Below are 24,670 nucleotides of genomic sequence, written 5' to 3' on the forward strand. Positions count from 1 at the left end.
GAGGAAGAGACCTCGCTCGAAATACAGAACACTCTGGAGGTGAAAAGGCAAAAATGGAGTTCGAAAGCCGACGGATGCAGAATAGGAAGCTGGTGTGGACCAGAATAGCTGGCAATAACGTTTCAGTCTTGCATGCAGTAACTGGAAAGTTAACTCCGTAGAAAAGGCGCATTGTGCTCATATATTGAACGGATTGAATATGTTCTTTCACAGATGTGACAAGTTTTATTTCCGTGTTTCCACACTATCGAAGGTTGGCTTATTTTGGATTGGGTGGGGAAAGTGGAGGCGAAGCGTTGAGTGTTTCTCGTGACAGCCCCGAAATTATTGCTTTTTTTTCTCTTTCAACATCTCAACAGCTGGATTCCACTGACAGCTGGATTCCATAGTTTCTCCTCGTCATTCGACACGGATACAGGGAGAAATCGAATATGAATTTAGACTTCAAATGTACCTTTTTGAGGAGTTATTCATATAACGCAAGGGAGAAAAAAGAAATAGTAAAATCAGATCATTAAGAATGCACTTTTGAGCCATGTATGTCTAAAGTTAAGCACTTACGCGTACAATAACTTTAAACGATGCAAGCTTTGCATGCTGCTAGCCAACTTTTAAATGCGAATGCATTTCTTAGTCGGGGGTTGTCGTGCTCCGTCGGCGTGCGCCTGCATTCCTCCAGCGCGAGCGCACGTGAGCGCGCGCCTTGTAGTTCTGCCTTCGTCGTCGTCGTCGTCGTCGTCGTAAATGCGAATGCATTTCTTAGTCGGGGGTTGTCGTGCTCCGTCGGCGTGCGCCCGCAGGTGTTATCTCTCCGTGCTCCTCCTCGCCCCTAGCAACAGCTGTGGCGCGCCTAGCAACCGGAGCAGGTGGTAGCTCGGGCGGGAGTAGCGGAGGGCAAGGGGAGAGGAGGAGCGCGCTCGGGCGTGTGAGGGCGCTCGCATCGCGGAGCTCGGGCGGAGTAGCGGAGAGTGAGTGGAGAGGAGGAGCGCGCTCGGGCGTGTGAGGGCGCTCGCATCGCGGAGCTCGGCGGGAGAGAGAGTTCGCGCGCGGGGCGGGCGTGTTGCGCGGGTCTCTCACTCCTCTCTGCGTACCCTCTCTCCGCTCACTGCGCTCGGAAAATGCATATAAATGCAGTGGAGCGCACGCCTCTCTCCGTTACTGCTTGCCGCAGCGCACTCATTGGTGCACCCAATGCATTCGCATTTCCGCACGATCCCCTTCGGGGAGGTGGGGGGAGTTTTTTTTCAGCTGCTTACCTTTGGACCGCTCCAACGTTATTATATTCTAACACACAGCGTGTACAGTATTGAGCTGAAGAAGAAGTCTGATCTCATGACTTTTTCCACTTACGCCGTTGCGAGATAGCTTTAGCTAAAGATAGAACCCAGGTACTAAAATATATAAAATTTATGTGCCAATAAAACGCGCGTACTACCCCAACTGAAATCAATGGGCTACAATTGGCATGGAACGCTTGCAGAACTACCTAAAAACTTCGCTCAACACCAGAGTTCAGTCCGGCGGTTTATAATATTTTTTTGTAATTACATTATGTTGGTATTCTTCAACGCCCGCCCTCCCTTCTTCCAAAAAAAAATTCCCCGCATTTCCCCGAGGGGAAGAATGTAAAAGTGCGGATGCACGAGTTGAATTTGCGCGGTTCGGTAATGTTCGCGAAAGAGTGATCACACACACACACACACAACTACAAAGAAAGAAAGATGCATTTATTCACAGACACCTATTTGTGTTGTCGTTGTACTTGATTGCTAGAGCGGATCTCAGCTTTGAAATTTCGTGTCAGTACTCCTTTAAGCAGGTGCATTAGCTCTTCTCACGCCCGATTCTTGGCCAATCCCCCACGTGGGTATGTGCCATGTCAGCGGCCAGGCAGCGCGCGCCCATCTCCCTCCGTTGCCAAGGAAGACGAGGAGATTTCTGGCCAATCCCCCACGTGGGTATGTGCCATGTCAGCGGCCAGGCTGCGCGCGCCCATCTCCACGTGCGCGGACATCGCCGGTGGACGCAGGTTCAGGGTCGCTTAAGAAGTGCATTCGCACTTAATATAGAGATACGCTTCAGACTGATCACGTGTGGGAATGCGAAAGCATTTTATTTTACTTCAAGCTATAGCTCGTATTCACTGGCGAGGCATGTATGCAGGCAACCATGTGAGTGCGCCGTTACTGGTTACGTCGGGCTCCGCGGGATGGCGGCACTTGTGCGTGCTAAGCATCTGATTTGTGTTGGACGTTGCAAACTCTACCCTCTAAACGCAAAGTAATGCCTATAATGCAATGGGAGCGCGGTTAATTGCATCTCTGTTTACACCACCGTTGAGAATCGGGTTGCAGCGGAGAAGACGACGCACGCCGGTGTTTTTTTTTTCTTCGGCGTGTGGGCGCAGTGGCACAAGCCGCGCCATGTCCGTGGCCGTTTCCAGTGTTGCCAAGCGAAGGAATTGACAGCTGAACTTTTCAATGAATACCACCCATACGATTCCCTGTGTCGCATGTTAGATCTGTCGTGATTATATTCTCTTCAGTGAGAACAATGCCTTCGTAAATACAGGGATACATAAGCTTCGCGTCGTAACGGTTAGAGGAGGTTCGAGCTGCAGCGAGCGCCAGCTTCTTTGCTCGCTGTTCGGAATCTTGTGTTTCCTTGCATCTCCTTCCAAGGCCTACTTTCGCAGGAGACCAGATTTCGCAGCTGTCGCTGAGGTAGGCGCTTCAGAGTCCATCGCAGTCGATGCTGCACTGGCAGCCGAAACACGCCCAGTGGTGTGATCGTCTTCTATAATTACAATCGTCATTATCTCATTATCATTTTCCATTTAGTGGTTTAATTCTTCTCTGTTGCTGTTTCTTCTTCTTCTTCTTCTTCTTCTTCTTCTTCTTCCTTTTCCTTTCTCTTTCTCTCTTTCTCTTTCTCTTTCTCTTTTTCTTTCTCTTTTTCTTTCTCTTTCTCTTTCTCTTTTTCTTTCTCTTTTTCTTTCTCTTTCTCTTTCTCTTTCTCTTTTTCTTTTTCTTTTCTTTTTCTTTTTCTTTTCCTTTTTCTCTTTCTCTTTCTCTCTTTTTCCCTTTTTCTTCTTTTTCTTCTTTTCCTTCTTTTTCTTCTTTTTCTTCTTCTTCGTCTCTTCTTCTTCTTCTTCTTCTTCTTCTTCTTCTTCTTCTTCTTCTTCTTCTTCTTCTTCTTCTTCTTTTTCTTTTTCTTTTTCTTCTTATTTTCCTTTTTCTTTTCTTTTTCTTTTTCTTTTTCTTTTTCTTTTCCTTTTTCTTTTTCTTTTTCTTTTGCTCCTCCTTCTTCTTCTTCTTCTTCTTCTCCTCCTCCTCTCTTTTTTGTCTTGCTAACCTTGCTAACCTTCTTCCTAACCTTATATACAAGCTAAAGGTGCAAACATGATTTGCGAAATTTGTAATTAGCATGCTTAAAAGCTCCTATAGGCTTCAGTAGATGTATTCCGCACGCGTTTGTAAGACCATATAGGTCCACCCTTAGTTAACTGGAGCCAATGATTGTGCAAGGTGCAGCGAATGCGTGTTACAATCACATTCCGTAGCCCCGGTTTCGATCCCGGACCCGAATTCCGCAAATTTTCTTTTCTGTACTTTTGTTCTCTTTTCTCCTTTGGCCCTTTCTGGGACCATCGCTCATGCCGCAATCGTATGCGCGAAAGCGACGAGAGCATGTTCTAATCTAAACTGAGGTCTGAGTTAGATATGAATATAAAGCCTCAAAGACGCCCTTTCGCACACCATGTCGTCGCTTCTGGGTTGCGGCCTCGCTAGGCATCCCAACAAAGCCGAACCGAGACTGACGAGCACGCTTTTTAGAATGTGAGGTGCTCTTCGTTTGCTGAGACCTTTTATGAGTGAACAAGCACTTCTGCTCCAAATTGAATGATCCTCGGAAAATTTGTTTCCCAGCCAGGAAAGTCGATGCCAGGTCTCAAACTCGTCACTTTCATCGGGACAGTGTGGCCTTGGAGACGCGAGTCCCGCTAGCCCTCACCGGCACTATTTAGTACACTGTAAACATGCTGCGGCAGAAACAGCGCAGGCTCGAGTCGGTTTTGTGTGCAGGTGCTTCGCGCCTTCGGCCCGTACCTGTCGTCCATGGTGCTGGTGTGCATCAGCGTGGACCGGTACTTCGCCGTCCTGCATCCCCTGCGCGTGCACGACGCGCGCCGCAGAAGCAAGTTCATGCTGGCCGCCGCCTGGTACATCAGCATCGCCTGCAGCCTGCCCCAGGTGATTGCTGCTCCTTTTCCCGGTCACGCATGTTGCAGGCTAGATTAATTATTTAATTAATTATTTAATTAGTTAATTAATTATTTATTTAATTAATTGATTAATTAATTATTTATTTAATTAAGTAATTAATTAATTAATTAATTAATAGGTACTTGTAGTAAAGCTAATAATTGTTTTAGTGAGACTATCGGCGATTAATTAATTAATAATTAACTTTAGTGAAGCTATTTGCAGTCAATCAATCAATCAATTAATTATTTAGTGATGCTATTTGCTATTGATTAATTGATTGATTGCAAATAGCTTCACTAAAAAGAGGGATGGAAGGAGGTGGCTATCCTAATTCCAGGATTGCACTGGCCTCCAACACCGCTGTGGCCCCCTCTACCAGCCATCGCTGGCACGCGAGGTCATCGCTGCGCAGGGTGGCCTCCCAATGCTACCTTGACGTGTTTGTGAAGTGCATAGTCGGTGTGTACAGGCGGGCCCATACCATGTGGTACGCGTTCGCCGTCTGCCGGCAGTGCGGGCAAAAAGGGGACTATAGCGGGGGTACCTAGGAGTGTAGTTCAGCCAGTGTGGGTGGTGGGTGTGTCTGCGGGTAGTTTCCCGGGCCTACTTTTCTTCTTTTGTGGGGATTTTGCCTGGTGGAGGATACGTTTTTTTTTTTTGTTCAGCGTGAATATGCTGTTTGTGGTTTGAGGAAAAGGAAAGGAAAGCCTAAATATTCGGCGAAGGTTACGATCGCATTGTCCAGGGACGGGGATTGGTATAAGCGCGCCGGGGTATACGAATACCTCGTTTGTTGCATCGGCGAATGCTGTGCGCGAATGCCGAGAATGGCGAGTTGTTCCAGCCAGCGGATTGCAATACCTTGATTTTGCAGTCATTTGTAGCTACTAACTAAAAAAAACGGCGCAACAACACGTCCTTAAATAGAAGGGAACTTTTGGTGCTATGGGCGGTATTCTCGCTTCCTCATTTGCAAGTTTTACCCGCCACATTGACTCAGAGGTCAAAACATCACGTAGCTGAGAGCGAAGTCGCGGATTAACAAGACTTGTTGAGCTAGCTTCTGTATAGCTACCGTAAAAATAATAGGGCGCTAAACAGCCGAGAACGAAGATAGGAACGAACAACATATACCGGCGTCAACCTCCACCTTGGGCCTCCAACTTGGAGTTGGAGGTTGGCGCCTGTATATGCCGGTTGTTTCTTTCTTCGCCCTCGTCTGTTCAGCACCCTATGGATTTTATGAAGTCATCGGTTCGATTTATGACCGCTGCGGCTGTTTTTCTGCCCAGGCGAAAAACGCGAATGCGGTGAGCAAAGATTTCGGCGCGCGTTAATTATGCCCCGACGACCCCATTAGTCCGTAGCCCTCAAATGATGTTCGCCTCTTATCCCATGTCTTGCTTCTGGGCTTAAGAGCCCGATTTGAACATAGTTTGCCGCTTATGCGTGCAATTACTGCTCACAGAAACGTATCATAGCACCGCATCGGGGTTAGCAAAGGCGTTTTGGAGTCGCATATTCACAGCCTGCGCTCCTAGCGTTACTAATTTAGCCCGCGTGCTCTGCAATAAGGCGCGGGAACACCTGTCACCCGTCGGCCGATTTAAGGGAGTATTAGCGTCAGACTATCCCTGAGCAGGCTTACTGCAGAAACAAAGGCTGCTGCGCTTACGCACACGGGCCGGAGAGGACGTGAATTACAAATCAGTTACAGTCCCTGCCGACGCCATAGCCAGCCACTAAATACTTTGGCCGCCGCCCTTTGCGTGCGCAAACGCTTTTCGCAACTTAATATTCGCTGACAACGCAACTCTATTGGAGTTCCAACTGAAATCCCAGAAGTGACAGCCAATGGATGTACCATTAGCGCATGTCATATGCCGGAAAGTTGAAGCTGCTGACTCAAACTACCTGCAATATTTATTTCGAAATCACCTCTGACTGCAGATCATCCCCGACCAGTTCAACAAAGCTCACTCGAACTCGGTCTCCCTGTCGCCGCGCTCATATTATCCCGTAGCCAAGGACGAGGTACTTTAAAGGGGCCATGCAGACAAAACACAAGTTTGGTTTATTCGAAAGACTGCCTCGTTAGAATCCTACTGACACCAGTATTAGCGCACACTTCGCTCAAATAAGCTATTTAATTAGAAAAAAAAGGCAGTGGCCATGCGACCCACTAGCTCATTTTCTGCAACAGAACCTATGATGTCATACGCGCCAGCTCTGCGATTGGCTGAGGCTGGCCAAAGCAAACGCAAATTAGGCCGAGCATATAAGCTTGCCGAACGAGCTGTTTGCGCTTAAATTTAGGGCACATTTTTTTATAGCAGTAAGAACGGTGGGACAAACAGTGGAAGTTACGAAAGCACACGTCAACATAGAAGTACCCATGCGTGCTGCTGTTGGCACTGCGCGCAATATGCTTGGTTTAGTTGCACGGGACTGCGGGGCTTTGGGGTTGTCTCAGAAGACACTGGCCGATTAGCGTAAGCGACGGCGTCTTACGGGACGATATTTGTGGAGCGAGCACCATGTTTCACGAAACGATTTTTCCCCTGAACAAAAACAACCCAGGTACAAATACGGTCAAAAACAAAGCAAAGGCACAAAACGGCCCGCTGCGCTATGGTGGCGCCATCTAGGCTGACTAACGGTAAACAAGTCTCCGCTTCATACGAAGTGTAGCCTGCAGACATATAAGAATGATGTCATTACAGACGTCGTTAAAACACACGATTCGGCGGGAGAATCAAAACTTCAACCTAAATTGATTAATTTCGCAGTGAATGAAGCATCGTTTGCTTCCGGACAAGCGCGGGGGCCACTATAGAACACGAAATCTTTCGAATAAAACAAAATTGTATTTTGTCTGCATGGCCCGTTTAAGGAACAAAGTGTATCGGTGCGTACTTGTGCTCCGAAATGAACTTGAAGAATACACCAGCGTTGTGGTTGACCCTTTGTGTGACTGACACAAGAACAATGCACACCAGTTGTTGTGGTTGGCGAGTTGAATAATGGCATTGTAAATTACGACCACTAGGGCCGGTTCCTTACCTTTGTTTTGGACAGCTTTGGGTTTTCATGCTACAACTACAATCAAACAACCGCACATTACATACCGTGTTTAGGTCCGGTCTTGGTTGGAACACAGTACTGTCACTACCATTACTCTAATCCACTAAAACTCTGTTACTTTTACCCTTATCAGCCGGCGTAGTGGTTTTGTATCAGCCTCACTGGACGCCCACTTCCGCATTGTCGGGATGTCGCATGGACGTTTTTTTTATCGCTTTCTTCTTAAGTGATTTTTTTAAAGTGACCTTTGTGTTCGCTCATACTGCGTATCTCGAAATTTCATGCCTTGTCTTCCCATTCCTGCGGTATAACTCATCTTGCTCCCGCCAAGTATCCTTGCTTTAATTCTGAAATACCCCTGCTCCAATTTTGCATTCCACCTATTGTCTGTAGACCTGACACACTCAATGTCCTTAGCAGCCCGCCAGGTTTTGTAAATAGCACTGCAGGGACTCACGCACCCACCCCTCCCGGCCTTCCCCCTATCGCACTTCGCTTCCTCCTCCGTTCCACACAGCCCGCTCCTTTTGTCCGCCACTTATCGAGCTCCTTTTGTCCGCCCTGTCCACGCCGTTGGCGACGCCTTTTCCCACCGTCCGATTGAACGTTTAGGAGCAGCCTGTGAATGACAGTTGCGCTGATAAACTGGTCGGTATTGCTTTTACCGAGCGTGGGTGGCGTTAGAGCTGCGAAAGTTCTAGCCCTCATGCCGGAATTCGAAGCCACTCCACCCTCCGCATCTCTGGACTCGCGCAGGCTTGTCTGAACGTTGACGGCCACGATAACCAATGGTTGAAGGATTGGGGAAGTGTTCAATCATAGTACTAAGTAATGAGACGCGTGAAAGTGTACTCCTCAAGGGAGATAAGTGTACACGTGGAATCATTTGAAGATGAACCTTTGACGGAACGGCGTGCTCCCTCTGAAGGTGGTGTTTTTGGCGATAAAAGTGGCTTTCTTCACCACTGCGGGAAGGAGGGATTCTTACAGTTCTTGACTGCCATTCCGGAGACACTATTCGTGAATGCTTCACTTGTGCGTTAAAAAAGGCAGTGGTATATGTCTTTGGTTTGCCTACTAATCCCTTCCCTTCACTATTTTGTGTAAAAATGTTTCACAATATTTTATTACAAGGTAAATGATAAATTATTTATAATTTATTTTACTTAGCATGTGCACCCTAATGTAAACCCACCTAACCCGGTTCTCTTGTGAAGATTAAGTCCCACTCCGTATTGAACAGAACAGTTCCTCCGCAGTCTTTACTCCTATTGTTTAACAGGCAGATATCTCGTTTATGTTTATTTTCCTACCTCTCTGTGTCGTTCTACATGTGGTTTGGCCAATATGAATTTTATGCACACGCAGTTGATCCGTTTTTTGCTAGTAATGCGGGATCTCGTTAAAAGAAACTGTTTTAACGAAGAGGAAACATTGACATACGAAACTAATTGACAAATGTAAGAACATGAAAGTGCCAAGTACGGCGGATCGGATTGAATAAGCCGAGCTGTTAAAACTGATTAGCAGAAGTAAAACAAACGACATTCGTGCATATAACATGGCAGTGATCGAGGAAACGCTGCAAATACGGGGAAGCTTGAAAGCAACTAAGAGAAACCTAACCATCGGCAAAGGCATGATTACGCACAACTTGGGCGCGATAGTAAAGGTAGCAGAACGATTCTACATCAGGGTGTATGGCAGTGACGTTAGATCAGAGGAAAGTACTGAGAGTGCAAACTCAAATTGCGTTGTCCCACTGGTAAGTAAAGAGGAAGTTGGGAAGGCTCTCAAAGGCATGCAAATAGGAAAAGCTGCAGAAGGCGACGGTATAAGCGTAGTTCTTTTGAAGAAGCGAGGAGATGTGTTACTGGAAAAGCTTGCTGGGCCATTTTCGGAATGCTGTGCTATTTTCAGAAAAAGTGCCCATATCCTGGAGAAACACCAACATTATTCGGATTCTTAAGAAGGGAGATCGCAAAGGCCCCAAGAATTACAGACCCATCAACCTACTCTCAGTTGTTTACAAGCTGTTTACAAAAGCTATTGTGAGCCGCATAGGTGGAAGCCTGGATTCCCATCAACCCAGACATCAGGCTGGGTTTAGGAGAGGGTATATGGATGACATCCATGTCGTTTACCAAGTGATAGAAAAATCCGCAGAGTACACTAAACCCCTTTACATGTCATTTATAGATTATGAGAAAGCGTTTGATTCCGTACTAACCGCAGCCGTGCTAGAAGCAATAAAATACCAGGGAATAGAGGAAACCTACTTAAGACTTCAAGAAGACATATAAGAACTGCACGGGCAGGATAAACCCCACAAGCAGAGCGATAGATTGCGATCCGAAAGGGAGATAGACAAGCAGGAAGACACCATCTCTCCAAAACTATTCACAGCATGTCTGGAGTGGGTATATAGAAAGCTTGACAGGGAAAACATAGGATTAAAGATAAACGGGAATACTTGAGCCATTTGAGGTTTGCGGACGACATAGTATCACTGAGTGAGGTCAGGACACCTGCAAACAATGCTTGAGGAACTACAATCAGAAAGCACGGCTGTGGGGCTGAAAATAACTATGAATAAATCTCAAGTAATGAGTTATAAGCATGCCAAAAACCTCCCCTTCAGCTTAGGAAACCAAAAGTTGCAAGAAGTAAAAGAATATAACTACCTCGGACAGATGTTTTGTGCTGACCTCAACCACAAGAGAGGAATATCCGGTGCAGAATAGGTATTGGTTGGGGAGCACTCTGCAAGCAGTCCCAACTAATCGGAAGTAAACTATCACTGTCACTTAAAAGAAAAATCTACCCATCTGGTTCTCTTTTGTCCATGTGATTTCTTTAAGATGAAAGCCTTAAGAACCGCATTCTGCAAAGCACTGTCATATTGTAGTAGTAGTTGCTGTTGCCAGGTCAGGAAAATGGATGCAGCTGTATGAAGTAAATTAAACTCGCATTTGTGATCTTACGTGATTTGAACCCGGGACTTTGTAGTACCTGCCCAACACGTCACCACTGATACATTTATACAAATTTGTTTCTTCATTGCATGGAATACTATGATCTAAAATACCCCCCCTATCTACGATGGTAGTACGTTCACTGACACCCTATCTACAAAGACAGAACGATCACTGACACATATTTTAAAAGTCAGTCAGGGAGAGACACACGCCTCAAGAAGATGCGAATAGTCCGGAAGCTGCAATTGTGCCGCATAGACATTGTACGCAGGTGCACACTGTCGGGGAAAAATTAACTTTGTTCCCCGAGGATCGTCCGCATTACGTTCAATAATGCGACACTTCCACAGTCTAAACAATCCGATGAGCACGAAAAGGCCGCACGGTGCCGCCAGCGGCCGAAGGAAAGCTGTCATTGTTCCTTTGTTTGTGGCACACACATTTGGGGGATTGGCCCGGAATCGGGAGCTATGGTCAGCAATGCGCCCGCTTCACAAAATTCACATAACTTCTAATTAAAAAACATAAATGTTGTAGAATAGTGCGTGCTCGTGACACCTGAGCGATATTACACGTGCGTAAAACAGGTGCACACCACCAGCTGTGCAGAAGCCTCATTCTAGGGAAGCTGTGGCTTGTGCCAGGCGGACTTTGGATTAAGCTGGCTGCTGACTTAAGGTGGATTGCTGACTAGGGACCCTGCAACACTCTTTAAACAGTGCAAGTAAACCTGCGCAACGTTTAGATTACACTGCCAGGAATACCTGAGCCAAATATTACACGTGCACGTGAAGCGGTGAGCGCGCAAATCGATGTGAAAGACGCGGAAAAACAAACCGCTCTCTCTTCAGTTGTCCTCATTATGCATGGCCCGAGGGACGTCACATAGGCCATGGCTGCCCGATCGGCTGTCACTGGTCAACTTCGCGGGTAGATTCTCCCATTTCCGTCGTCGTCATCGCTGTGTACGAACCTCTTCTATGCCTGATCCTGTAGGCAGAGTTTCGCCGTTTCTTTTGTGTTTTGAGTGCGCGCGGAGTTTGAGTGATGAGCTCAATACTTCCCTTTCAACGGGACCACTCGACTACAAACGTTTATTGCTTCAAAAACGCCCCACCAGCCCGAGCGCGCACTTGCGAGCAGGCACCCACACTCTTAGGCAAAAAGGACTAAAATAGGGACTAAAATACAGCCGTTAGTCTTCGCGGGCGACCGTTCATCTTCAAAGGGAGTATCTGCGGCAGAGTACGTGCCGTGTGCATAAATTCGGACTAACTGTTCGTCCCCGCCGATCTATAAGGAGTAACGGGAAGACGAAACGCATGCAGTTAGTCTCTTTGCTGCGTCGTTAATCCCCTAATGGCGTCGTCGTTGCCCTTTTGCGCATATGTCTGCGAACAGTTTTATATTTCCAAAACACAAGGCATTGCAGTCACTGGGTGCTTTAGATGGTGCCACGGTAGAAAATATTGATGTTAGTTATAAGAAAATCGCCTAGGGTTAGTAGAGCGGCGGGTAATGGCAAGGAGCGGCGAAGCGCGATTGTCATACGCTTCTCGGCGAGGTTATGTTGATACGCTGTGTTGCATTCGATTCGTGCGAGATAATAACGGCCAATGAAAGCTTTCAAGCGCCTTAACAGTAACTCAAAAATTAGTGACAGTAGCAAAAGTGGATTCCTGAGCGTAATGAATATGTATATGTTTAACAGACTAGAAAAAACACATGTTGCTGATGACAACTGCAAAACGAAAATGCTCGCTACAGGTAAGCGTCTCGAAGTTATCTTTTACACTCGGTACATAATTGCCTTGGGCACCAAAGCTATGACAATGCTGCAACTGCTGTAAAACCCGCTTGCATTGCGCAGTCGCAATCGTCTAGCGACGCGAATTTGAAGAATTCAGGCTAAGCAACACCAAATTCGCTTTCGCCGATGCAGGAAAATATGGCATGTTTCCTTATTCTGACACTCACACAGACGACACCTTTCACATACTACATAGAGCACTTAACATATGTATCGAACACTAAGAAAGCACTTAGCGTGCGCTAATTTGTGCGGAAACAAATGAGTCGTCCGATCGCCCAGCTACCGATCTCAACTAGGCGACGACGCGTTGATTGTTATTTACGAAAAAACTATGGTTGTGAGGCTCTACTTCGAATCGAACTGAGCAATAGTCCCTAAACCTAGCAAAGCGCTAAGCGCAAGGCGCAAAACGCGGTCACGTTCGCTTGCTCAGATAGAAATTCGGGCACCAGTTGCAATGGATCTGTTGCGTTATGCACAGAACTACACCCTGTACACTTGAATATTATCTGCCGCAGGAACCATCCGGTGGCGTGGTCTAGCGGATAGCGCGTCGGGTTCCTTGTGTATAATTCCGGGCGTCAGGGGTTCGATCCCTGCCGGTGCTGGCGTTTTTTTCTTTTTTATGCACTCTACGCAGTTCGTCCTTGGGGAGTATCGGAACGGACCATCCGGGTGGGGGACTAACCGTTCGTCCCCTCGCAGTTAGTCCCCAAAGGGACTAATGATTGTGGCAGAGGCCGTTAGTCCCCGAAAGGACGAACTTTTAGTCCTTTTTGCCTAAGAGTGCATGCCTGCTTTTTTGTGGCACCAGAACGGAAATAGGCCCCTCCGCGTTGCGGAGAAAAGGAGAAAACTACCCGGCATGGGATATATCGAAGGCCGCCGAAAAGAACGCCGCGAGCCACCCCCCTCTCCGGGAGAGACTGCGCAGCTTTCGTCGCGTTACCCGCGGTCGAGTTGAGAGGGAACGATTATGCGCGATTTCTCATCGCGCGTAGTTTCGTTAATTGTGAACGGATTTTCATAATTCTTGCGGGAGGAGATTTCTGGGACAATAGACTTTATCCCAAAATACATTACTAGTAGTCGATGGCAAGTGTTGCAGGGTCCCTTTAAAACTATTTTAAAAGATCTCGAGGGCACCTAAGCCCTTCTTATAAGTTGCGGATGCGAAGAAATTAAGGGCCGATTGAAGGACGCAGAGCTTGCTAGTGAATGCTGCGCTGCGCTGAGTGAGAGAAGTAGAATCTGTTCCATTGCGCAGCTAAGCGCTCCGTGTGCTGATATCAAAGCGGTTTAAGCAGAGGTACTCCCCGCTTTTACTCGTGGCTCTGCGCGTTCCTTGATGCTGCTTTTGTGTTTTATTTTTGAAGCGCGCCCTAAGGAACGCGCCACAGCCAATAAGAATGTTCTTTTTCGGTGTGTTCAAAATATAAAGCCAGTGTTGGGAAACCCATCGAAACCCAATGGGCACATTCAGTTTTTTCATGTTTTACTTACGAAGCACGTCCTGAGAACGCGACGCCGCCAATGGACGGGTTTCTTTTCTTTGTGTTTTATTTCTGAAGCGCATGTGGTTGAACGCATAGCAGCCAACGGGTGAGCTCCATTTCTTTGTGTTTTTTCTCCTAAGAATGTGGTATGGAACGCGTCGCAGCCAACAGTTATTAAGGATCCCCTACAGACGCCAACGCCAATGCCAGCTTCTTTGCTCAATAAGCCCTGGAACCCTTTCGCATTTAAATATTTTAAGAAAAATTAAGGCCGTTCCACTCAATGTGAAAACTGTCGGAACTGCGGAGCAGTGCTTCGCCATAATGGGCTGTACCGCCGTTATCCGTTCACTGTTACCACCCAATCAAAGTCAAATTTCCCGCCTCCGCAAAGCTCGTGCGCCCCCTACCGGAAACTGCCCCAGCGGGAGTTCTGTTCTTTTTGTGCTTGGTTTTCCTCCCACGCGTGCCGGCGTTACACTGCCACTTTTTTTCGCTTACTATCGTAAAAACCAGCCCAACGAGCGTCCCTAACTAAATGAACGCGGGCGCTGCCGGTTAGTTACGTATATTTTGCCTTAAAAGTACCTACAGTTTTCTTTGCGCTAAACAACAGGGAGATGTATGACTAGCGCCAGTGGTTCGCGAGTTTGAAACGCTTATGACTATATAAACCGCTTTGCTTTAGAAGCCACTGGGTTACTCCGCGACGACAGCGGCTACGACGGAACGTTCTGTGGCTCTGCTTGAGTTCAAAGAGCGAGCTACGACGACAAGGCGAGCGCCTAAAGTTCTCTGCACTTAAAAGTTCATGGACACCCACGCTCCTTCTGCGAAGAACGTCGGCAGGAATGCGCATCCGGTTCATGACCCACGCTTCTGTTTTGGCATTGAGGTTGCTGCGCTTAGTTTCTGGAACATGCCGCGGAATTAATAGCGGCATAAACTTGCAGAATGTGGGGCTGAAATAGGGGCATTAACTTAGCCTGGATAACGCCTTGTGCGGGCGGTTGTGTAATACATTATGCAGCAGTGACCTGAAAGAGCTCCTAAGATTACCGATACGTTAAAACTAGAACGCCGTTACGGAATTCCTCACGGCTATAAAGAACGGCGACACCAAGGGTAAAGCTTGTTGAGCCATGGGACCACTCTGACCCGACCTTGGTGTTATTATACATTCGGGGGAGAGTGTCATCCAAGGGAAGCATAAGATTGTAAATACGGGTGTAAAAAAGAAAAAAAAGAGAGAAAGCTTAAATTTAAGCCCCCATAGGTTTTCTGGCAACTGCCTCACTTTGAGATAGCATTGAGAAAAAAATAGCTGCACAACCCTCGCCAGTGGTGTGCAACCTTTCGAAAACTTCTATTATAGGATAAATAAAAACTAGGTATTTATAAGCATTAAAAACTTATTTTTAATGAAAAGTCATCCTGACGCTCTCGACGACACGTGCTTCGCCTGGTCGCTTCGAGGGTAAAGAAACCACCGAAAATCACCGTGGGCTAGCTCAATTGGTGCACTTTATTGCTTTGAATCGCCTAATCACTCATCAACTAATAATCTCTCATATACTTCACTCCTGATTCCTTCGGCTAAACAATTCCAACTATCACAACTCATGCAAAATGTTCGTAGGTTTGAAATGCACAAAAAGAAGGAAAGACACGGAATGACCTTAATAACATTTATTCTTTTCTTAGATCGTGAACACGAAAACAGTAGTACGAGTGCTGGAGCAGCCTGGATAGCGCGACAAACTTTGAAGGGGCCCTTAAGACAAAATGCAAGTTTGGTTCATTCAAAAGATTGCCTCATTAGAATCATGCCGACACCCCTTTTAACGTAAACTTGGCTCAAATAAGCTGTATGATTATGAAAAAAAAAAAAGAAATGACTATGCGAACCACCAGCTCCTTTGCCGCAACAAAACCTACGATGTGATATCAGCCAGCTCTGTGATTGGCGGAGACCGGAAAAAGCAAACGCAAATTCGGCACAACTTGTAAGCTTGCCGAACGAGCTATTACGGCACATTCTTTTTATATCAGTAAGAGTGGTGGGAGATAAACAGTGGAAGTTACGAAAGCACACGTAAGCATAGAAGTACTGATGCGTAGTGCTGTTGGTAGTGCGCGCACTATGCTCGTTTTAGCTGCACAGGACTGCGGGGCATTGGGGTTGTCTCAGACGACACTGGCCGATTGACGGAAGCGACGGTGTCTTACATGGCCATATTTGTCGAGCAAGCACCATGCTTCACAAGACGATTATTTTCTCCCAGAACAAGAATAGGCCAGATTTAAATACGGTCACAAACAAATCAAAGGCAGAAAACTGCTTGCCGCGGTGTGGTGCCGCCATCTAGGTTGACTAACAGTAAGAGTCTCCGCTCCACACGAAGTTTAGCTGAAAGACCTGTTCTTATGATGTCATTGCAAACGTCGTTCAAACACACGTTTTGGAGCGAGGATAAAAATTTTAGCTTAAATTGATTAATTTCGCAGTGAATAAAGGATTGTTTGCTTCCTGACAAGCGCTGGGGCAACATAGAACACGAAATCTTTCGAATAATGCAAACTTGTACTTTGTATTCATGGCCCCTTAAAACCGCGTTCCTGAAGTATTTGTATGTGCGCCTATGCACGGGAACGTTTCCTCTCTCTCTCTCTCTCTCTCTCTCTCTCTCTCTCTCTCTCTCTCTCTCTCTCTCTCTCTCTCTCTCTCTCTCTCTCTCTCTCTCTCTCTCTCTCTCTCTCTCTCTCTCTCTCTCTTCTCTCTCTCTCTCTCTCTCTCTCTCTGTCTATTACTTTTGTTTATTTTCCCCTCAACTTCCGCTCAACTTCACTATATTGTTACTTAAACGAAGTATCAAAGCTCGCCACTAGCGATGGTGACCGGTTCAGATTACTCTGAACAACCTCTACACCGCCCTGGACGACCTGAATGATGGATGGGATATGCACCTTATAAGCGCGAGTTTCGACTAACTCAAAAAACGCTATTAATAAATATGCAAGCAGTTTCGTTTCAAATTCGAAAGCAGCACGTTATCCCTTAGTATGCTCTATCTAACCTTGCAATGCCATTTCATATTTGCACCTCACTGGTTTTCTCTGAGAACAATAAGTCAAACTAATCCTTTGAAATATGACTTCCTTTTTAATTTTCGAAAAGTAATTTGAGTATGTCGGCTAGCAATTGGGCAACCTCTGCCTTTCAGTTATTCTCCCACCGAGAGCTTCGATGACAGAAAAAAAAATGTCAACTTTTGTCTTCGATGCTTTTTGTAGAGACTTCCGCTTTGCAACGAATGGACTTCAATAGTGCGACAAAAGGGGTGCTGAAATAACGCGCGGTGCTTAAAATGAGTTCACTTCGTGCAACAGATTCTATTACTCGCTTCCTTCAACCGTGAAGCAATCAGTTTTAAACTACGTCTAGCGCGAAACTGAAATAGGGCACACCCGTTTCTAAGGCTACCATGACTTTACCCTCCTATGTGCCACCGTGATTGGGCCATCTGACATATAGAACGCGCAAGGAACTATCCGGAAGTAACAGTCAGTGCACGTACGCGTTGACAGGGAAGACATATCGCCTCCTTTCGCACTGAGAACGGGCTTTTACCTAATATTGCACAAGATTCACTTGTAATCTGCACGCCAGATCGCCGTCGTTGTTATGCAGTCTTGCTCCGCCCACTCTTGGTTCGCTCTTCTCCCTCCCGTGACTCCTCGTTGTTTATCATGATAGTCTTTTTCCCGGAGAGGGCTGATTCTGGCGTACATGCTGTGCTGTCAAGCCCAGGACCATTTGCCGCAAGTCCTTAAGGACGTTAGCCCGTATACGCGTAGTCTCTTTTCTGCGCCAGCGGCACTACTGTAACGCCAAAATAAATCACGGCGAAAAAATGGCGCCACAGAAACTTCGTGAAGAAAGTTTGTTGTATTTCGCTTGGGGAGCACACGGCACACGAAACGGGTATATGTTTAAGATCATGTATAAATAATATATGGCACCCCTACACAAGATAATAAAACGAGAAATCGGAGACAGAATACCGATAGAGAGACTCATGCCTCGAAAACGTATATTTTGTAGATAGTGAAGCAGGTGTATGGAGAAATGCTGGTAAAGGTTATGCAATACTTTCGGAAACTGCCATTTGCCGACGTGAAGGCGCCGTTTTTGCTCTTACGGCCTCGTCCAAATGGAGGTGCCGTGGCTGGAAATGAAACTTGGGACCCCTGTAGATGCGGGCTCGGGGATTGATGTGGGCGCCTAGTGGCCCGTTCTGATCTCGGAGGCCGTCGAAGGCGTAGCAGCATCCACTTTGTGAGCGTTCCTGCTAGCGAAAATAGGTAAAACGAAAAGGGGCTACGCAGTTTGAACAGTTTCACTCTTGCTGTAACTTCTTTCTCAGTTTTCTTACTGTGACTCCTATACAGTAAAATCACGTACGGTAAACTTGCGAGCATTGAAAAACGATATTTCTGCTCAAACATAATTTTTGTCAACTGTCTCGAAGATGTTTTTTTTTTATTGCGCTATTTCGCCACAGGGGATCAAACGAATGGATGCCCTGTGCAGAGTGAAAACAACCAGGTTAAACATAACGAAGATTATTGCTATCCAGACAGGCGAAATCGAAACCGAAGTATCCAGACGAAAGGACCTGAAGTCGAGGTTGGGCGCTGCGTGTTTCGAACACTCAATTTTCTTTTTGAACAGGTGGAGGGTCCAAAAGGGGAAGAAAGTCAAAAGTGGCAGGTGAGAGGGTAAAATTGGGGGAGATGTGTTATGCGATACTGGTGCGTTGTAGAGAGTGCTGGTGTGGAGGCGGCGCCTAATGTGGGCGTCGTTCTTACCCAATTTCCGTTTTTGAAAGGGACCGTGCAATCTATTCTGTCGGTACTGGGGAAAGATATCGGTGTGCCATAAATCTGGGAATTGGGGCCCCGCAAACTGCACCCGTGGAAACAGTAGGTGTAGTAGAGCGCGGGGAGCGGGGGGGGGGGGGGGGGCAGCTTTAATCAATCCCCTTACGTGAGGAGTTTCCGGGGATCCATACTAGATGGATTTCAGGAAAACAGAAGGGGGAGGGGGAGGTTTAGATGCTAGAAAGAAATATTAGTATCCACCAAATGTTGAAGCGTCGTATTCAGATAGCCGGAAGATGCTGACAATAAATAATGATGATCAGATCCGTAATATGATCAGATCCGTACAATATTTAGATGCGTTTACGCTGGAAGCGATGCTTCCGGTTTCAAGAGCTGAACCAAAAAAAAATTGAAAAATTATCTTAACTTGGAAGTTCCCAGAAATCCATACGCAGTGCTTTGCGTCATCTTGGCCACACCCGTGTAAATGTTAAACTTTCTCGCTTTTCACGACCCTGATCAGTTTGCTGTTGTGCGCCCCCAGGCTGGTAGTTGATTAAAGTGTAAGCAGGCCGGGAGGGATGAAAACGTGTATTGGAGCCGCGAAAAATAAAATAAAAAGAAAGGTGGGTGACATTTTCAGCCGGAAGAGGAAAGATATTTTTAATTGAAAGTTTTATTGGGAAAGACGTGGGCGGAATGACGCAACAAACTTGTATTTCGTTGAAGGGTCGATAACAAGCTTTTGCAGCGGAAGTAATGTAATTTTATTGAGCAGTAAGCTCAGAACATTTAATGTAATTTTCCTCGCAGTAAGCTGAGAAGATTCAACACAACCCGCCTTCAAGTTTTTATCTGGAAGTGCTGACGGGCTGTTTAAATACTGCCATGTTTCAATTTCTGCCGAAAATTGCAGAAATGCTCAGTGCATACAAAAGAAACAAACACGGGGCTGAAATTTGTGCTTGACTTTACTTGTATGGAACTTTTTAGTGTTTTTCGCCAAACGACTGAAGGGTACTTGTTGTTTCGCATCATAGCTTCTGTGCTCGCGCCAAGACCAGCAAAAATGTAATAATTTTTCAGTGCACTGCTTTAGAACTTCACCTAAAACGCATCATATGAAGTAACTTGAGTGTTTACTAAACATGCTTTCCTAAATAAGGAAAGCGTGAACTTTAAAGTAAACAGCCTTTTTGCTGTTTATCTCCACGCAAAATTGTATGAGACCGTAAATAAAAATGAAGACCATGACAGGCAAGCTTATGGTCTCGATTTTCAGATCCAAAATCTCGGCGCCTTCATTACCCGTTACCAGCGTAAAAGAAAGTTATGGTTCCTGAATACGCCGTATCAAATTGCTCTCACAGCATTCAGAGCAGCTTTTGTTAAAGTTTCGTTCCCATTTATTAGGGTCGCTTATGCATTTCGTAATGCCACCAAACATCTTTTACGAGTGGCTGATATATGAGACACGCAACATTGAAACTCGGCGTATATCGACTGAACAAACTTTTATTAAAACGAGCTTTACGCGCTGATGGTTGAGTGGCCGACTTTGGCAGCCAGCTGCTCGTTGGTTAATTGGGGGAGAATGTGGATTAAGGGATGGGGTTTGCTGACACTGTCATAACTTGTTGTACAGGGCCCTAGGTATGGGTGCAGAAATTATGGTTAGCCGAGTGGGTGGGATACATGGGCTGCAGTGGCGTTCCGTTGGAATAGGAGTTTGTTTGGTCGCAGGTCGTCTTGGCTCTGGATAGGTGTGGACGCTGTGCTGGGAACCGTCGTTGTTTAGGTGGTGTTGGGCGACAATTTCAGGGACAAATTCAGGCTCGGTTAAACTATCAGTAGTTGTAGCAGCCGACCTGCACATGCGTGAACAGTAACAAAGGATAGAAAAGAAAACGAAGATATTGTGATTGTGACGTTTAGCCAATTGTGCAAGTGGCATCGTCGATGCTTGTTTTTTAAGCCTAGTTTTGTGTTTAAGAGACAGCCAACCAATTTTTTTTAGTTTATTCTCTCTATCTCAAATAAAAGGGCTTCACTTAAAGGGGCCATGCAGACAAAATGCAAGTGAAGCTGATTCGAAAGATTGCTTCGTTAGAATAACGCTGACACCAGTTCTAACGCAAGCTTCACTCAAATAGGCTAGATAATTAGGGGGAAAGACAGAATGGTGGCGGCCGCTTTTCTGATGGAGGTGAAAAGCAAAAACGCCCGTGTGTACGAGATTTCGGCGCACGTTAAAGATCCCCAGGTGGTCAAAATTAATCCGGAGCCCTCCACTACGGCGCGCCTCATCGCCTGCGTTGCGTCGGCGCGTTAAACCCCCACAATCAATCAATCAATCGAAAGACAGAATGGTCATGCGACCCACTAGCGAATTTCCCGCACTAGAACATATGACTTATGGCCAGCTGTGTGATTGGCTTTGGCCGGCAAGAGCAAACGCAAGGTACACAGGGTTTATAAGCTTGCAGAATGAGCTATTTTCGCTTAATAAATGTAATGCATATTCATTTAATAGGAGTAAGAATGGTGGGATAAACAACGGTAGTTACGAAAGTACACGTAAGCATAGAAGCACCAGTGCGTACTATACTGCTTGTACTGCGCGCGCTACGCTTGTTACAGCTTGATTGATTGATTGTAGGATTTACGCGCCGATGCAACGCAGGCGATGAGGCGCACCGTAGTGGAGGGCTCCGGATTAATTTGGACCACCGGTTGATCTTTAACTTGCGCTGAAATCTCGTACGCACGGGCGTTTTTGCTTTTCGCCTCCATCAGAAAAGCGGCCGCCGCGGCCGGGAATCGAACCCGCGACCTAGTGCACAGCAGCGCAACGCCTTAGCCACTGAGTCACCGCAGCGGGTCCTTGTTACAGTTGCACAGCAGTCCAGCGCTTCGGGGTTGTCTCACGCGACACTGGCCGACTGGCATAAGCGACATTGTTTCACGTGACCTTGTTCGTCGAGCATACCCTGTTTCCAGAAACGGTTACTACCAACTGCAACAACAACAAAAAAGCCAGGTGCAAATACGGTCAGAAACAAAGCGAGTGCGGACAGCGGCCGTGACGGTATGGTGACGCCGTCTAGAAGGACTGACGGTAAAAAGTCGTTTTGCAGTTTGCTGCTGCAGACTAAACAGCGCGCTGACGTTCGCTTGTACACCTGCTCTAGATACGTCATCACAGACGTCACGAAACAGACGATTCAGCGCTAGAATCAAAATTTTGACCTAAATTGTTTAATTTCTTAGTGAATAAAGCATCGTTTGCTGCGGGAAAGCGCTGGGGCACTGTAAAGCACCAAATATTCCGTATAAAACCAACTTTTATTTTGTCTGCATTCCCTACTTGAAACACCATGAACCGGAAAGGTTTTCTTGGCAGGGCTCAAGAAGATTTGAAAGCGGAGTTTTTACATATGTTCACCTTACACATGCTACCAAAACGAATGCTGGCATCTGTGACAATAAACCGCGGGGCAGCATACTTTTACCTGTGCGTGGGATGAAAAGAGGTAATTAAAAACTTGTTTCGGTAAAAGAATAATAAAATGTATTCCTTTATGCGGTTTTTGAATCAAGCAATGAAACCGACGGAGTTGCTTGTATACGAACGGTAATTTCACTTTCAGTCACTACATGGGCCTACCTTTCAGATATCAGAAAGTTTAGGGGAAGGTTCTCAATTTAGTGCTCAATCCTTTTTAACAGGAGAACTGTTTAAGCGATGGTTGCACCATCCATACACATAAAAATACCAAGAAAATGTCCAGCGTACGTACCCACGTGGGGGATTCGCCAGGAATCTAATGCGCCCGCTACACAAAACTGTAAATGAGAAACTTCAGCATTTGAGTAAAGAAAGGGAATATAATCACAAGACAGAATGAATGAATAAAAGGTTGGAAAAAAGAAATGACTTGTACAGGACAGGAATAAAAGGTAACAGGTCGGGCACCCATTCTCAGATATGTATCCGGGCTGTCGCGTAGGTTTGCATTACGTGAAGGACACGCAAAAAGAAAACAATGCGCACCTTGGTGGATGGGCCAGAAAACGACTGTCGTCTGCTCCTGACGTCACTCGCTCGGCGTTGCTAGGGGCAACCACCGGTGCTCATACAACTCCAAACCGCCGCGGTGGCAGCGGCAGAGCACTCTCCAACTATGTGCCGCCAACATGGGAGACGGGGCAACCAAAGAAGATCCGGACGCCCGAAGAAGAAACGGTTTATGAGGAAGCGCGCCGCCCTGCCAGGGAGAATGCAATCGCGCTTAGAAGAAGAAGAAGAAGAAGAAGAAGAAGACGTATGGCAGGTCTTCAACGTCGAGAGAACAGCCGACGAAGACTTTGCGGCGGCGGACGATGAAGTATACGAAGACCGAAGTGGGCACTGTACAAATAAAGCATTTATATACTTTACTTCGCGTTTAATTTGGTCTTTTGCTGACTTGTGTCATATATACACACAGAGTAAATGGTTCTCAGTTACTTATGCGGTGCTCATCGAATGTAGCTTAGTGAGACGAACACAGCCAAGCTGTGATATCAGGCTTGCACCGCTGTGCACGCTGCCTTTGATTTTTTGATGAATTACTAAGAAAAGCTCTGAACATCCTTCAAGTGTTCGATGCCATAGGTGCTATGAAAACTGAAAAGGTTTGATTTGCAATCTACCCTTCTACAGTGCAACATGAGAATTTTTGAATGTGCTAAGTAAAGCATTTCTGAGTTCTTCAAATTTAACTAATACGCTTAAATAAATCTCAGCGCGAAGTAACTTGGCTTTATGGAGAGTATTATGCATGGAGGCTACCACTTTTCCCAACTTTGTTATTTTCCTGTTTGTGCTGCTTTAGCTACTCAGTTCATCCACGTGCACGAGCCATTACGTTTTCTCGGATCAAATAACGTTATGCTGGCTGGGTGTCTTCCAAAGAGTATCTGTCTAGCCCTATTTCAAATTTCGGGATTGTTTATGTGCGTGTGCAAGTGTTTGTTAGTTTTTGTCATTCGCTTTAGTTTTCTGGGTAACTGTAAAGGAATATTTTCGGTGTTTCTCTGTTTCAGGAGATGTTAATGGCCCTTCGTGGCTACTGTGCCTGAAGTTATTGATTTCACGAGCAATACTGTTGTTCATTTCGTGTTCAGGTGACTTGTTCACTGGCTTCAGCAAAAATCCGTTTAAGCGCTCTCTCACGAGTTCGAAATATCCCTCAGTGCCATTGAAGGCTTTTAAATCAACGATGCCCATGCCAATTTCCGTAGACTAAACTATTATAATTGCGTTAGTGACACCATTATAGCGCGTGTTAAGCGTTTATTTGATTTTATATTTTCTTTTTAGTGTTGCAAAGTGATGATTTCCTCGCTCGGCCGTACCGCGTGCGGCAAGAAGCAAATTCAGGCTGTTTCAACCAGCTGGGTAATCTGGGCTATGATTTGCAAACCCTTTGTAGGCTTCTTGTCTGAGTCCCGGACGTGTTCCCAACGTCAACAACGACGGGAGTAAAATAATTTAGTCACCCGCCGCGGTGGCTCAGTGGCTAAGGCGTTGCGCTGCTGAGCACAAGGTCGTGGGTTCGATTCCCGGCCGCGGCGGCCGCTTTTCTGATGGAGGCGAAAAGCAAAAACGCCCGTGTGTACGAGATTTCGGCGCACGATAAAGATCCCCAGGTGGTCAAAATTAATCCGGAGCCCTCCACTACGGCGCGCCTCATCGCCTGCGTCGCGTCGGCGCGTTAAACCCCACAATCAATCAATCAAAAAAATTTAGTCTGATTTCATTCATACTTAGATATTGCAGGAGCAGCTTCTAATTCTCCGGCGCCAATGCTTTGTTAATTCCCGTAAGAAGCCAAGGTTCCGGCAAATTAAAAAGAATTATCATCCCTTCCTAAAGAAAGTTGAAAGAAGCACGAAAGCTTTTTTTTACATCAAAACGGCTTCAAAAGTGCGTCAAAACCTTCACTAAAAGTGCATCTAATCTTCGCTAAAAGTGCGTCTAACCTTCGCTGAATGTACATTCAATCGATCGTCAAACGTTCGAAGCCCCAAATCGCAAATGAAAAACGAACCCATGAGACGATTTTTCGCGCACGCGTCTACGAACGATATAAATGTATA

The 24,670-nt window shown here is 46.2% G+C and overlaps 1 protein-coding gene across 1 annotated transcript in view; it reads left to right on the forward strand.

Moving 5' to 3' along the window:
- Positions 1-24,670, forward strand: part of LOC144170474 (adipokinetic hormone/corazonin-related peptide receptor variant I-like) — a 65,468-nt gene that overhangs the window by 25,746 nt on the left and 15,052 nt on the right. The window contains exon 2 of the mRNA XM_077700302.1: positions 4,086-4,253. Coding sequence (XP_077556428.1) covers positions 4,086-4,253 — 168 coding nt within the window. The remainder of the gene's footprint in view (positions 1-4,085; positions 4,254-24,670) is intronic.

The sequence above is a fragment of the Haemaphysalis longicornis genome, unplaced genomic scaffold (genome assembly GCF_048455015.1).
Source record: "Haemaphysalis longicornis isolate Haplotype H1 unplaced genomic scaffold, Haemaphysalis longicornis Haplotype H1 scaffold_2, whole genome shotgun sequence".
NCBI lineage: Eukaryota > Metazoa > Arthropoda > Arachnida > Ixodida > Ixodidae > Haemaphysalis > Haemaphysalis longicornis.